At 48.8% G+C, this 13113-nt stretch overlaps 1 protein-coding gene across 1 annotated transcript; it reads right to left on the bottom strand.

The window, feature by feature from the left end:
- Positions 1 to 402: 402 nt before the first annotated feature.
- On the bottom strand, positions 403 to 5910 carry selenow2a (selenoprotein W, 2a). Its single transcript, XM_042343292.1, has 4 exons — positions 5756 to 5910; positions 2483 to 2580; positions 2057 to 2133; positions 403 to 1440 (listed from the first exon to the last, which is right to left on the bottom strand). The coding sequence occupies exons 1-4, from the start codon at positions 5782 to 5784 to the stop codon at positions 1357 to 1359; spliced, it is 288 nt and encodes a 95-aa protein (XP_042199226.1). The 5' UTR covers positions 5785 to 5910; the 3' UTR covers positions 403 to 1356.
- Between the last annotated feature and the right edge of the window lie 7203 nt (positions 5911 to 13113).

Genomic DNA, 13113 nt, shown 5'->3' with positions numbered 1-13113 from the left:
TTCACTCATTGCAGCTCACGCTCCCTTTTCGCAGGTCCCACGTGATTGCTGGAAATCTGGAATTACAAACCCGAAACGCACAACTTCAGCCCCTGAATGAGTGCGAGAGACAGAAGAAGCCGCATCTGCCCTACCATCGGCGGGTGGGCTTCCAGTCGTTCTGCTCCTCCCCACTCTTTGGTACTCCTCTCGTTGTCTCACCGACTCACATCCTCCCTCTTCTCTTTCAAGGCTCGTCTCAAAACGGACGTGTTTGACGCACTTTGAGGCATTTTTGGAAATCCTTAAGCATGGTACTGGTCATGGGCTTCTGTGTATGTATATCAGACACCCAGCTGACTGATAAAAAATATCTCAGTTTCATAATGTCTCAACTGAAGGACGCACTTCTGACAAACCTCCAAGCACTACATTATTTATTTACTCATTTTTAAAAGAGAAAAATAATAAAACCAAAATTGCAAATTCGCCTTCATCTGAGAAACTGGTTCTTTTCCTTTTTCATAATTTAACCATTGAGTTTTTAGTTAAAATATTCATCAACAGAACTGGATTCCTCAGACTCGACAAGTTGGCATTTCCAGCCTGTGAACAACTCTTTTGCAAAGAAATAGCCACTGCGCCTACTGGAAGTTCTCGGCGAGGGAGTATCATAATTACATTTGTATAGCACCTTTCGTGTTGGGAGGAAAGACAAGCGAATAAGCCCAGGAAAAGAAGGAACAGTTGATATTCTGATAAATGTAATGAGCTCAGTTAGAAATAAAGCTGGAGAACGTAACAGTTAAGTTTGCTAGTCACTAACACAGCTCTGTGCACAGTGCCATGCTGGTAACGCAGGTGTTAGCCAATGAAACACCACTCTGTGCCCAGAGCGTGTGCCTGTAACACACAACTCTATGTCAGGACCCACGTGTGAGGTGAACAGCTGACTGAGTACCAACACCAGGCGCTCAGATTCCGTGATCTCAACAGTGCCATCGGGAGGCCCAATCTCAGTGCCCACAGCACTTGCTGCAGTCCTCAAGACTGCACAGCTCAGGGAAGAACTAGTAATCAGTGAGAGAAAAGAATACACGTTATGAGTAGAGGGAAGGAAAAAGAGGAAACTCTCCCTTTCGTTTGAAAGGTATGACGACTGGATAATAAATCAATGTAGCACTGATATAATCGACTAACATCATTAGTTTTAAGATAGCAGAGTGCAAGACCCGGTGGGAACTGATCACAGACGTGCCCAGGTCTCACCAGGTTGCACAGTAAAGCACATTACGATTCCAGGAATAAGGCGCAGTGGCAGCAAACTAACAGGATCCCTTTTGTACTCCAGCTGAAGAGAAGGTACAGTTTGGGCAGCTACAGGATGACACAAGGAGGACGGCTGTTCTCGATTTTCTGCAATTCCTCGCCATTGTTGGCTTTCTGTACTGCTTCAGAAATCTGCAACACAGAACAACAGTTTAAATACTTACTTTTTGGTCATATTCGACACTTCGGAAAACACTTCTCACTGTTGCTATGTTGCTACACTTTACAGTGAATTCTGTGAAATGCTTTAAGACATCCTCCCGACATGAAAGGCGCTGTGCCAAATGTAAGGATTATTACGACTTAATTTGCGACAGGGCAAATATCAAGAGCGATAGCAAGCGGTTGATAGAAGTTTTGTGCCTTTGAGGGGCAGATTGGTGTACATTCATTTTCTAAGGACAGAATTTACGCAGATATCCATGCTTTTACATGCACTTTGAGTAAGTACAGACTGACTAGGAAATGGAAGCTCTGTCAAACACACAATTAGATACCGGTACCTTTTGGGATGGCACACATCCCTGTCTCCAAAGTGTTACAGAACATGACCCCAAAGGTCAATCATTTAGGGCCACGAGGAAGTAAACAGCAGTGAAGGAAAGATGCACATCACAAGGGTGGAACATCTTTGCAGATGCATAAAATGATGCTCAGACGATTCCATTAAAAAGCTTACATTCATAACTGCACCTTACATGCGGGAGGACATACTGAATGAAGCGCTTGCTCTGAACTCTGAACTCACATCATTTTCATAAGGGAAGCCCCCAGTTTCCAGCTTGGAGAAAATCAGTTGGCCATTGATTTCGATTTCAAAGCTGCCTAAATTCAAACAAGAGAAACTATTCAAACAGGCACCAGATGCTGAGGCTGCATGAAAACACAATGGACCCCATTGAACGACTGCTTCGTCAGTGGGAAAATTTCGCCCTCACGCACCCCCCCCCCCACGCTCTTACCTCACCCACATCTCCTCACCCTCACAACAGTGCCCCCCCCCATCCCCACGCTCACCCAGCTCTGCCCCATTCATCCACGCTCCCCTTTGCTCACAACCCTCCCACAACAGAGTTCCAGGCTCAACCCCAACGCCCAACCACCCCCAACCCGTCTATCCCCATCCACTATTTATCCCATGCTCGGTCACGCGCACGTTTGCTGATCTTCATACCTGTTCTCCCAACTTTTCCAGAAACATCCGCATCAGGAAACTCATCTTTTATGACGATGGCAAGTTTCTGATAGCGGGGCTCGTAGCCTCAGGCACCACTGCAATAAACACAAGATCTCATTAGTGTGCTTCACGGCATCCCAGCACAACAATTATCTGGTTGTTGTCAAGTTATATTCTGGATTTCTCTCGTCGATCCACGAGACTCTTGAGCTTGACGCAGTTCCTGAGCAGCAGATTAATAATAAAATAATAATAACCATCCTTGTATTTGGTATAGCGCCTTATCACATCTTCGAGACGTCTCAAAACTCACCACAAAATATACCGTAAAGTGAATTGACTGTATGTTTTGTAGGCAAGACGCAGCAGATCGCTGCAGTCCTGTCCGTACCTGAAAATCTATGTGGGGACACAATTAAGCTAATTTTCCTATGCCACCACTCAGAAAGCACATACTCTTTTTTAATATATATTACTCTAGATCTATACATCCACACATTTTTATCTTTGGATAGCACATTGCCCACCTAGCCAAGACAGCTCACAGCCCTGAGGTGGGGCAGTAAACACATTTGTGTGTTCTGCATTGGCCTTAGTACCTCTGGCTTACTACCAAATTCAGGGCACAAAATAGCTACCGTGAGGCCTGATACTGTGCAGAACTATTTTGAATCATTCAACAGGAGGGAGCGTCAAGGATCAGCCTGTGGCTCTCATTCCTATCGTCTGTCCCTCTACTCCTCAAACATCGTATTAACATGCTAGGAGTACAACTGAAAATATCAACAACAGTAACAACAAACTGCATTTGTCCAGCGCCTTTCACGGCAGGAGGACATCCCAAGGGGCTGAGAAAGAGCATGGTGGTGTTTATTTGAGTTTCAATAAAAAACAGTATCTTTGCTAATTTTGCTCCTTCAATGCCAGGCTTATTATTAAGAAGAAAGCAACATTTCAAAGGACAACATTCCCCCTTTGCAGCGACAGATCTTAAAATATTCCAATGGAATCAGTGCTCTGTCAATACACACAAGTTTTGGTTTCATGGGAATTAAAGATTTATTTTCCATGTACAGTATTTCCTGGCTCCCTCGGGAGCTCTTTTACCTCAAGGAGTTGGTGGTAAAAGACAATTTATATTACATTAGCAAAATTACAGATGTCATGGAAACTAATAAATAGCATCAGGCTGTTGACAGGATTAGGTAGAGTGGAAAAGTAACTAGTACAGAAGAATTGCCTCGAGTTTCAACCCCGTCCCCATTGCGTGTCAATGATTGATTTCCATTTGATACTCTCCTCACCTCAGGAACTCAGAACAGCAGCGAATAATTGACTGTGCATTTTGTGAACGAAATGCCGCAGTCAGTTGCACACAGCAATGTCCCACAAACAGTTGTGGATTGAGTGACCAATTGTTTTTGAAAAAAATATTACCCCCGGTGATAAATTAAATGGTTCTCTAATCCCATTCAATCAATATGACAGTCTTACCCACTTCTGTCAACTTCTATTATTAAATTCGCATCGATGGGGATTGGTTGAGCTTCCATGACATATCTAATATTTCACACAATATTCTGATATTCAAGCGCTCTGACTCACTGCCCTGTGTGGAGGACGCTATACAAGTGCAAGTTGTTGTTGTTGTATTCCCTCGGTTGTCCTCTCCCACCTATTCCCTAACAACTGGAAAGCCAGCCATAAAGTGTTAGGAGATAATAAGACAAAGAGCTAATTAGGTTGGTTCACTTCACTGGTATCTCCTCCCTACTCCTGTTTTTTTTAAGGGTTCATCATCCCCGGAAAAGCGATCCGCCAATTGACTAAAAAAAACAGGTTCCACTTACTGCCAGGAAAACAGAGTCATTTGGAGTAAGGAAATTTGCCCTACATTCTTGCCCGAAGTTCTGTAAAGTGTGGTTTGTGGACCAATGTGGCACACAATTTACGCAAGCAACGTCCCACAAACAGGGCGTGAGGAGGGGGGCGCTGGCAAGGACACCGGGAGAAACCGGGGATGGTCTTATTGAAATTATATAATATATTATTATTGCAGTTTCTATTCGGGGTTAAGATTCTTTTCGAACAGTATCAAAGGATCTTTAACATCCAACTGAACAGCCAGATGGGGTCTCGATTTACCCTGTGGTCCAAAGAGATGGAGGGAGTGAGTGAAGGAGTGAGGGAGAGAGAGAGGGAGTGAGCAAGGGAGGAAACTAGAGAGTGAGAAAGCTAGGGAGTGAGGGAGAGAGTGAAGGAGTGAGGGAGAGGGGGAGTGAGTGAGTGTGAGAGGAAGGAGGAAGTTAGGGAGTGAGAGTGTAAGTGAGTGAAGGAGTGGGGGGAGAGGGAGGGGGTGAGTGAGAGGAAGGGAGAGAGTGAGAGGGAGGGAATGAGTGAAAAAGAGAGGGAGCGAGGAAAGGAACGAGGCAGGGAGAGAGGGAGAGGGGGAGAGAGAGAGAGGGAGAGAGGGAGTGAGGGAGAGGGAGTGAGGGAGAGAGTGAGAGGGAGGGAGTGATAAAGAGAGGGAGAGAGGAAAGGAATGAGGCAGGGAGAGAGGGAGTGAGGGAAAGGGAATGAGGGAGAGGGGGAGAGAGAGAGAGAGAGGGAATCAGGGAGAGAGGGAGTGGGAGAGAGGGAGTGAGGGAGAGGGAGGGAGGGAAGGAGAGGGAGTGAGGGAGAGAGAGAGTGAGTGATAAAGAGAGGGAGAGAGGAAACGAATGAGGGAGAGGGAATGAGGGAGAGGGGGAGAGAGGGAATGAGGGAGAGAGAGGGAGTGAGGGAAGGAGAGAGGGAGTGAGTGATAAAGAGAGGGAGAGAGGAAAGAAATGAGGGAGAGGGAGTGAGGGAGGGAAGGAGAGGGGGAGGGAGTGATAAAGAGAGGGAGAGAGGAAAGGAATGAGGGAGAGGGAGTGAGGGAGGGAAGGAGAGGGGGAGGGAGTGATAAAGAGAGGGAGAGAGGAAAGGAATGAGGGAGAGGGAGTGAGGGAGAGGGGGAGAGAGAGAGAGAGAGGGAGAGAGGGAGTGGGAGAGAGGGAATGAGGGAGAGAGGGAGAGGGAGGGAAGGAGAGGGCGAGGCGTAGAGGCAAAGGTAAGGGTGGGGCAGGAGAGCCAAAGGCTGTGGCGGCTGCAGGGCCCGGGCCTGGCGTCCGCGCGCGCGCGCTCTCTCTCCCTCCCTCTGACACTCCCTCTCTCTCTCACTCACTCACACACACACACACACACACACACACAGAGAGTGAGAGCCCCACAGGACCCACTGACACTGACCAATATTCCACGAACACCTTCAGCCCCATCGCCTCGTCCTCTGCGCCGCTCCCGCCTCAGCCTCAGCCACAGCCACAGCGCGCAGCACGTGACCACAGCGCGCGGGGACACCGCCGGAAACTCCGTCAGCGCTGACTGAGCGGACACTGCCCACAGCCCCGCCCACAGCGCCGCCTCCTCCCATAGCCCCGCCCCCGCCCCTCTCGGCCCCGCCCACAGCCCCGCCCCCGCCCCTCTCGGCCCCGCCCACAGCCCCGCCCCTCCCGCCCACAGCCCCGCCTCCTCCAAGCCCCGCCTCCTCCAGCAGCCCGCCCACAGCCCCGCCCCTCTCGGCCCCGCCCACAGCCCCGCATGACTATACACTGTACACACCCCACCCTCAACAACCCCCCCTCACCCCCACACACACCCCCACCCACACACACACCCACCTCTACCCACCCCACACAAACCCACCGCAACACACCCAACCCCCACCCACACACCCACACACACCTACACACACCCACCCCCACACACCTCCATCCCCCCACACACCCACACACACCCACCGCAACACACCCAACCCCCCACCCACCTACACACCCCCACCCCCACCCCCACTCCCGCACACACCCACACCCACCCACACACCCACCTCCACACACCCCCACCCACACACACCCCCACACACCTCCACACACATACTCCCCCAAACACCCCCACCCCACACACCCCCACACACCCACCCCACACACCCCCCCACTCCACATACACCCCCCACACACCCACTCCCCAAACACCCCCTCACTCCACATACACCCCCCATACACCCACTGCCCAAACACCCCTCACTCCACATACACCCCCATACACCCACTGCCCAAACACCCCTCACTCCACATACACCCCCATACACCCACTGCCCAAACACCCCTCACTCCACATACACCCCCATACACCCACTGCCCAAACACTCGCTCACTCCACATACACCCCCATACACCCACTGCCCAAACACCCCCTCACTCCACATACACCCCCATACACCCACTGCCCAAACACTCGCTCACTCCACATACACCCCCATACACCCACTGCCCAAACACCCCTCACTCCACATACACCCCCATACACCCACTGCCCAAACACCCCCTCACTCCACATACACCCCACCCCTGCCCAAACCCCCCCTCACTCCACATACACCCCCATACACCCACTGCCCAAACACCCCCTCACTCCACATACACCCCATACACCCACTGCCCAAACACCCCCTCACTCCACATACACCCCCATACACCCACTGCCCAAACACCCCCTCACTCCACATACACCCCCATACACCCACTGCCCAAACACCCCCTCACTCCACATACACCCCCATACACCCAATGCCCAAACACCCCCTCACTCCACATACACCCCAGCTCCACCCCCCCCCCAATACACACACTTTCCCCATACACGCACACCTCCATACTCAACCAATATCAACGCACACTCACCCCACACACACGCGCGCACACCGCACCCCCCCACCCAGCCCGATTCACGCACTCCTCAAACACCCTTCCCCACACACCTCCACACCTGACTACTCCACGCCTGTGGAGTGCCTGACCACTAAAGGGTTACATTTTAAAGTTGGGGGGATGGTCTTATTGAAATGATATAATATATTATTGCAGTGTCTATTCGGGGTTAAGGTTCCCAGAAGCGATCTGTCTTCTGAGACCTGCTCTCATGCCTCTAGATGTCACTCTTGTACTTCACTCACTGCAGCTCACGCTCCCTTTTCGCAGGTCCCACGTGATTGCTGGAAATCTGGAATTACAAACCCGAAACGCACAACTTCAGCCCCTGAATGAGTGCGAGAGACAGAAGAAGCCGCATCTGCCCTACCATCGGCGGGTGGGCTTCCAGTCGTTCTGCGCCCCCACCCCCCCAACCACTCCGCTCCTTGGAACTCTGTCTCGGTGTCCCTCCGACTCACATCCTCCCTCTTCTCTTTCAAGGCTCGTCTCAAAACGTACCTTTTGGACCGCACTTTGAGTCATCTTTGGAAAATCTTAATCATAGGTTTCTGTATGTATCAGACACCCAACTGACTGATAAAAAAAAGACTTCAGTTTCATCACGTCTTAACTGAAGGACGCACCTCTGACAAACCTCCCAGCACTACACTAGAGCGTCAGGCTAGACTCTGAGACTTGAAGTGGGGCTTGAACCCATAATAATAACCCTTGCATTTGAGCTAGCGCCTTATCGTGTCGTTGAAACGTCTCAAAGCGCTTCACAGAACCCCTGATCCAAAGGCAAGAGTGCTACCCACTCAGCAAAGCTGACACCTGTTATGGGAGAGTGATGGCAGGGTTCATTTCAATTACCAAATGTCAAATTTACAGCTCAAGTTGGTTAGGAGGTGTTCATTCCATCTGCCGTGTTGTACCTGTGAGCTGCCTTTGGGCATAAACCCACTGGAATTTAATTTACCAGAGAAACTGGAATAAATTGTAGAAATATCCTTTCCATAAATACATTGCGATTAAAAAAAAACTCCCTGAGTTTTGCAGGCCAGGTTTTAGGTTCTTGTCACATTGTGTCTTTTATCTCAACTCTTCTCCTGAGACTGTTTTTCTACACTTTTCCTTCTGAGGTAGAAGTCCTTTGATACCCTTGACCACTCTATCGTTCTCCACCGCTTCTCCTCTCTGCTCCACCTCTGTGCTCTCCTGGTTTCATTCCTGCCTATCCCAGCATCTCTGCTTTATTTCTTGTCCTCCCACCTCCGCATAGTCACTTGCGGTGTTCCTCCTCCTTGGTCCTCTTTTTATAAGTGTCAGCGTTGAGGACCAGGTGTCAACCTGACTCCAGTGTTGGCGCTCCTGCCTCTTGTGTTGGAAAGTTATCGGTTCAAGTCCCATATCCGTACTTTGAACTCTTAGTCCAAGCTGACACTCTAATACAGAGTTGTGAGTGTGACGCAGTGTTGGAGGAGACCTTTTCCAGATGGGTCATTAAACTGAGTAACTGGTGGTGTCTGTCTTGCAACAGTATTTGTGCTATGTTTCAGTAAAGGATTGCGAAGCTGTGCCTTTTAACAGTATCTAACGGCAGCACAGATATAAAACTATGGAAGTAATATTGACCTTGAACAAGACCCCGGTTGTAATCTTGTTGTTGTTGTTGTCATTGTTGGTTGGGTTCCAGTTGGAAGCCTCATTGTAGGAAGGATAGAAAAGGTGCAGGGAGGGAATGTCTGAGTTCTCACTCCTCCGTAATTGAATCTATTTTTACATCGTTGCAATTGTACCCTAACCTAGCCATCTAGCTCCTATTTCCAAGTGACGGGTGCACTATGCCTCGTATCCAATTGCAGTTCTATGACTGAGTGTCCCATGTTCTGGGGTCAGGAAGCAAGTGGGTAGCAATGCATAGTCATGGTCTGCTCACATTCCATTCCAATCAGTACGGGCACGGTGGGAGGGGAGCGCTGCTGCTCTATGCAATGTGCAACCGTCTTGAAATATATAGCTTTAATGTAAACAGATTAAACTGCAATGAAAGGGAATCTGGTGCAGACTCGGGCCTTATTTTTAATCAAGTGGAGGACTGTGATAGTGTTTTTCAATCAATCAATTAATCAATCAATCAATCAATCAATCCCCTTATGAAATTTTCAAGTTCAACAGTTCTATCTCTCCGTCTTTCTCTCTGTTTCCCCTATGTTCCCTTTCTCGCTTTGTCTCTCTCTTTCTCTCTCTCTCTCCATCATTCCCTTCCTCGCTTCATCACTTCATCCTCGTCTGTCTTTCTCACTCTCTCCATCTGCCTCTTTTATCTTTCTCTGTGTGTTGCGAGGTGAAATGTAATTTGTTGTCGTTGTTGTATAATAAAATAATACTCCTTGTATTTAATATGGCACCTGATCATGTCTTGGGACGTCTCAAAGTCCTTCACTGTAAATATACTGTTAAGTGAACTGATTGTGTATTTTTGTGGGTGAAGTTGTCTATGATGTCCTCCTCTGATTCCACTTTTCCCCCAACCGTGTGTCAGTCACAAATTGGCGCCTCGTCAGCCGAATCAGCTAACAAGGAACAGAAGGATATTGCGAGAAAAACTAGAATCATGTCAAATTACATCCTGCTCCCCTGAGCGAAACAAGTGGCAGTGAAAGTATCCCACAGGCTGCCACAAATAGCCCTGTCAGCAGGAAGCCTGACGTGACAGGCAGGAATTTATACATGTGTGTGTGCAGCTGGTGCTTTGAGGATCAGTTGAACGAGCTGGCTAGCACATTGGGTTAAAGAGCGGTCGTCAATGGTCGAGTTAAGTGTTTGCTGGGGAGAGGGCTAGTTACAGATGGCTCATCACTGTCCCGAGTGTCCAGATATTGGCACTTTACACTGCACGGGTTAGGACCTTCTCACCAGCTTGTATCTGACTTCGGATGGATTTGAAACTTGAAGCTTTTTGATTTAATGCACAGACTGCTTGTGTACTGCAACACCGTTCGCTAAGGGAACACCAAACTGCACCTGTCCGGAGAAACGGGCGACGGAGAAAAAGGATTTAAAAAAAAACTCTCAGGGGATGTCAAGGACTTTCTTTCCGTCCCTGGCCAGCGAGCATCAAACAGGCAACAGAACCTTTCCCTATGGTTCAAGCATTCGACACCACATCAAATAAAACTCCAGATCATTTTAAAATATTTGAAATATCTGAAATGAAGATTGGAAAAGAATTAGAGTTCATAGCGTAGCGAGAAAGATGGCACTGGGAATAATGTTGGCACTAGAATATAGTAATGGAACTAGGGTAGAGCGATGGTACTGGTATACAGTGATGGCATTTGGATAGAGTGATGGTACCTCTCTTGCGAAGTTGGTTAAATGAAGAAGCAGCTACCAGAATTGGGGTGATGGGGAATTTGCACACAGCAATATTCCACAAACAGTTGTGAAATAAATGACCAATATTTTATTTGGAGGATTGTTGACCAGGACATCTGGGAGAAGATCCGCCATCTTTTCGAATAGTGCCATCCATCTGAAAGGCAGATGTGATGGGTAGATTGATCTCACCTGAAAGTCGGTATCTCCAATAGGCCAGGGCACCCCAGGCCTGGGTTAAGAGTTTCGGTCTTTGAGTCCAGAGTCCTGACACAAGGCTTGAACCCATTAACTGGGAGGCAAGAGTCCTACCAACTGACTCAGAATAAACAGCTCTACACAGTCGCACAGCAAAGTGACCTTCACTCTGCTGAATAAACTGTGTGGGATAGAGCCTAAGCTTCACAGAGGGAGGGGTGGGGGGAGAACATCGTCATAATCTGAACTGTTTAAAGGGATGTTTATTTTTCACATTCTGTATTATCACTTGCGTGGACGGCGATAACTTTAGTGGACGCTGCTGTGGTGGATTTAATCTTATCTTGCTGTGGGCTACCCACATGCTGCGCAACGCCACACGCTGTTATTTCTGTTCTCAGAGAGAGAAAGAGAGAGAGGGGAAGAGAGAGGTTCAAACGGTGCAACCTCCGAGGTCAAGGTTACATTCATTTAAGTGAAAATCTCCAGGAGGCATCTGAAGCATTTGGCGGCTAACAGCTTCCCAGCTTTCAGGCTGAACTGCGGAGATGCTGGTCAGGATTGGTCAGCAACACACTACCGGTTGAGGTCAAGATAATGATCCCGGGAATGCCAATCCACAGAGAAGCTGATCCCTGTTCTTTCGATGCCTCTGCAAAGCCAATTCTCATTGAATGAGGTCTCCCCTAATACTGAACCACACTAAATAGCATGGCACTTACGGTCGACAATGGAGCGTTTGTCTATTTATCTATTGGTAAATTACAGTTTTAATCCTTTAAATGGTCTGAGAGTTAACTGCCTACATCTTTACTGTGGGCCAGTTCCGAGGGTGAGGCTCAGAGAACTTCATAAATCAACAGCTGCTAACAAAACACTGCTTCGTTAGAAATAGTTCCTATAGAAACAAGCGCCAGCCCTTGCTGTCTCACACACAGGCCTGCGTGAGGCTCAGTCAATCCATCTTGTTCTTTCACCAGCCCTCAAGAGCAAGGCAGAGACATACACGTCCTTTTCAAAAGACCCACCTTTTCCTTTCCCAATCCCCCACAGCTCCATTATGCCCTGTTGGTGGATGGGGTGGAACCATCTTTATAGTTGTCTTGAGTGTTTATTTATTGTCAACCTCCCCCCGTCCCGCTCACACCCCATCCCTCCTGAACCACCCTCCTTCCCTTGCCTCCTTCAACGTCCGCCTCAAGACCTACCTCTTTGACCACACCTTTGTCATCATTTCCCTCAGTCCATGCTCCCACCCTCGGCTCGGCTGCAAAACTCTGGACTGTCCAGCACCTCGCACTGTCCTCCCAACGTAAAAGGTGCTTGTTGTTGTCGGTATGGTTTACCCTGCTCTTGCTTACTGGCTGAGACTGTCCAGAGTAGGACTGCCATTCGAGATCAATGGGACCATTTGACCCTTCGAGCCAGCTCTACCGTTCCGTTAGCTGAAGGTAACTCAACTCTTTATATTTCTCACCACACCTCACCACCTCTCCTTCGTGCCCTTGTTCAGTGGTATTCAGGGCCCAGTATGGAGCGCAAAGTCCACTACAGCCACTGGAGTCTCGGTGACACGGGTCTACTTTGTGCTCAAGGATCTAGCGATGATAACTCTCGCTGGCTATATCTGTCAAAAGTGGAGCACGTGTAACTAGTAGAACGTGAGGCCAGGTAATAAAACTCCTCATCACTCCCACGCGCTCCCCTCTTTTGTCAGTTGCACACGGGCAGCTGTGCAAGAACAATGTTAGAGTTGTACCGCTGCCCTTCTCATGATAACAACAACAACTTGCACTTATATCACGCCCCTCACACACAGCGTCCCAGAGCGCTTGACAGTGGTGAAGCACGACTCCAAGCGGAGTGGCAGGTGACCGTAGGCACGGTCAAAGAGGAAGGCCTTCAGGTGCGACCTGAAGAAGGGGAAGGAAGGGGACAAGGCGGAGGGGCCAGAGGGAGAGTGTTCCAGAGTTTCGGGACGTAATGGCTGAAAGCACAGACGATGATCCGATATCCATATGGTTTTCAACTCCACAGACTTGGGGCAAATTCCCGTTAGAGCATGTGTTTCTTTCAGGCTTTCTGCTCAAATTACCAGGATTCTCAGATTCAGTGTAAAATAGTTGTATTTGCAGCTGACACAAAGCTCGGGGAGTGGAATCTACATTAATGGTACATTAATGAATTCCATACCATGAATAAAATACAACTTGCCAAAGAGGAATATGAAAGAGAGGGGAGAGGTGTCAGATGACTCGTTGCTGTACATGTTCAAACAGT

The sequence above is a fragment of the Callorhinchus milii genome, unplaced genomic scaffold (assembly GCF_018977255.1).
Source record: "Callorhinchus milii isolate IMCB2004 unplaced genomic scaffold, IMCB_Cmil_1.0 Scaffold23, whole genome shotgun sequence".
Classification (NCBI taxonomy): Eukaryota; Metazoa; Chordata; class Chondrichthyes; order Chimaeriformes; family Callorhinchidae; genus Callorhinchus; species Callorhinchus milii.
The sequence above is the reverse complement of the archived record's forward strand: the minus strand, read 5'-3'. Positions and strand labels throughout refer to the sequence as shown.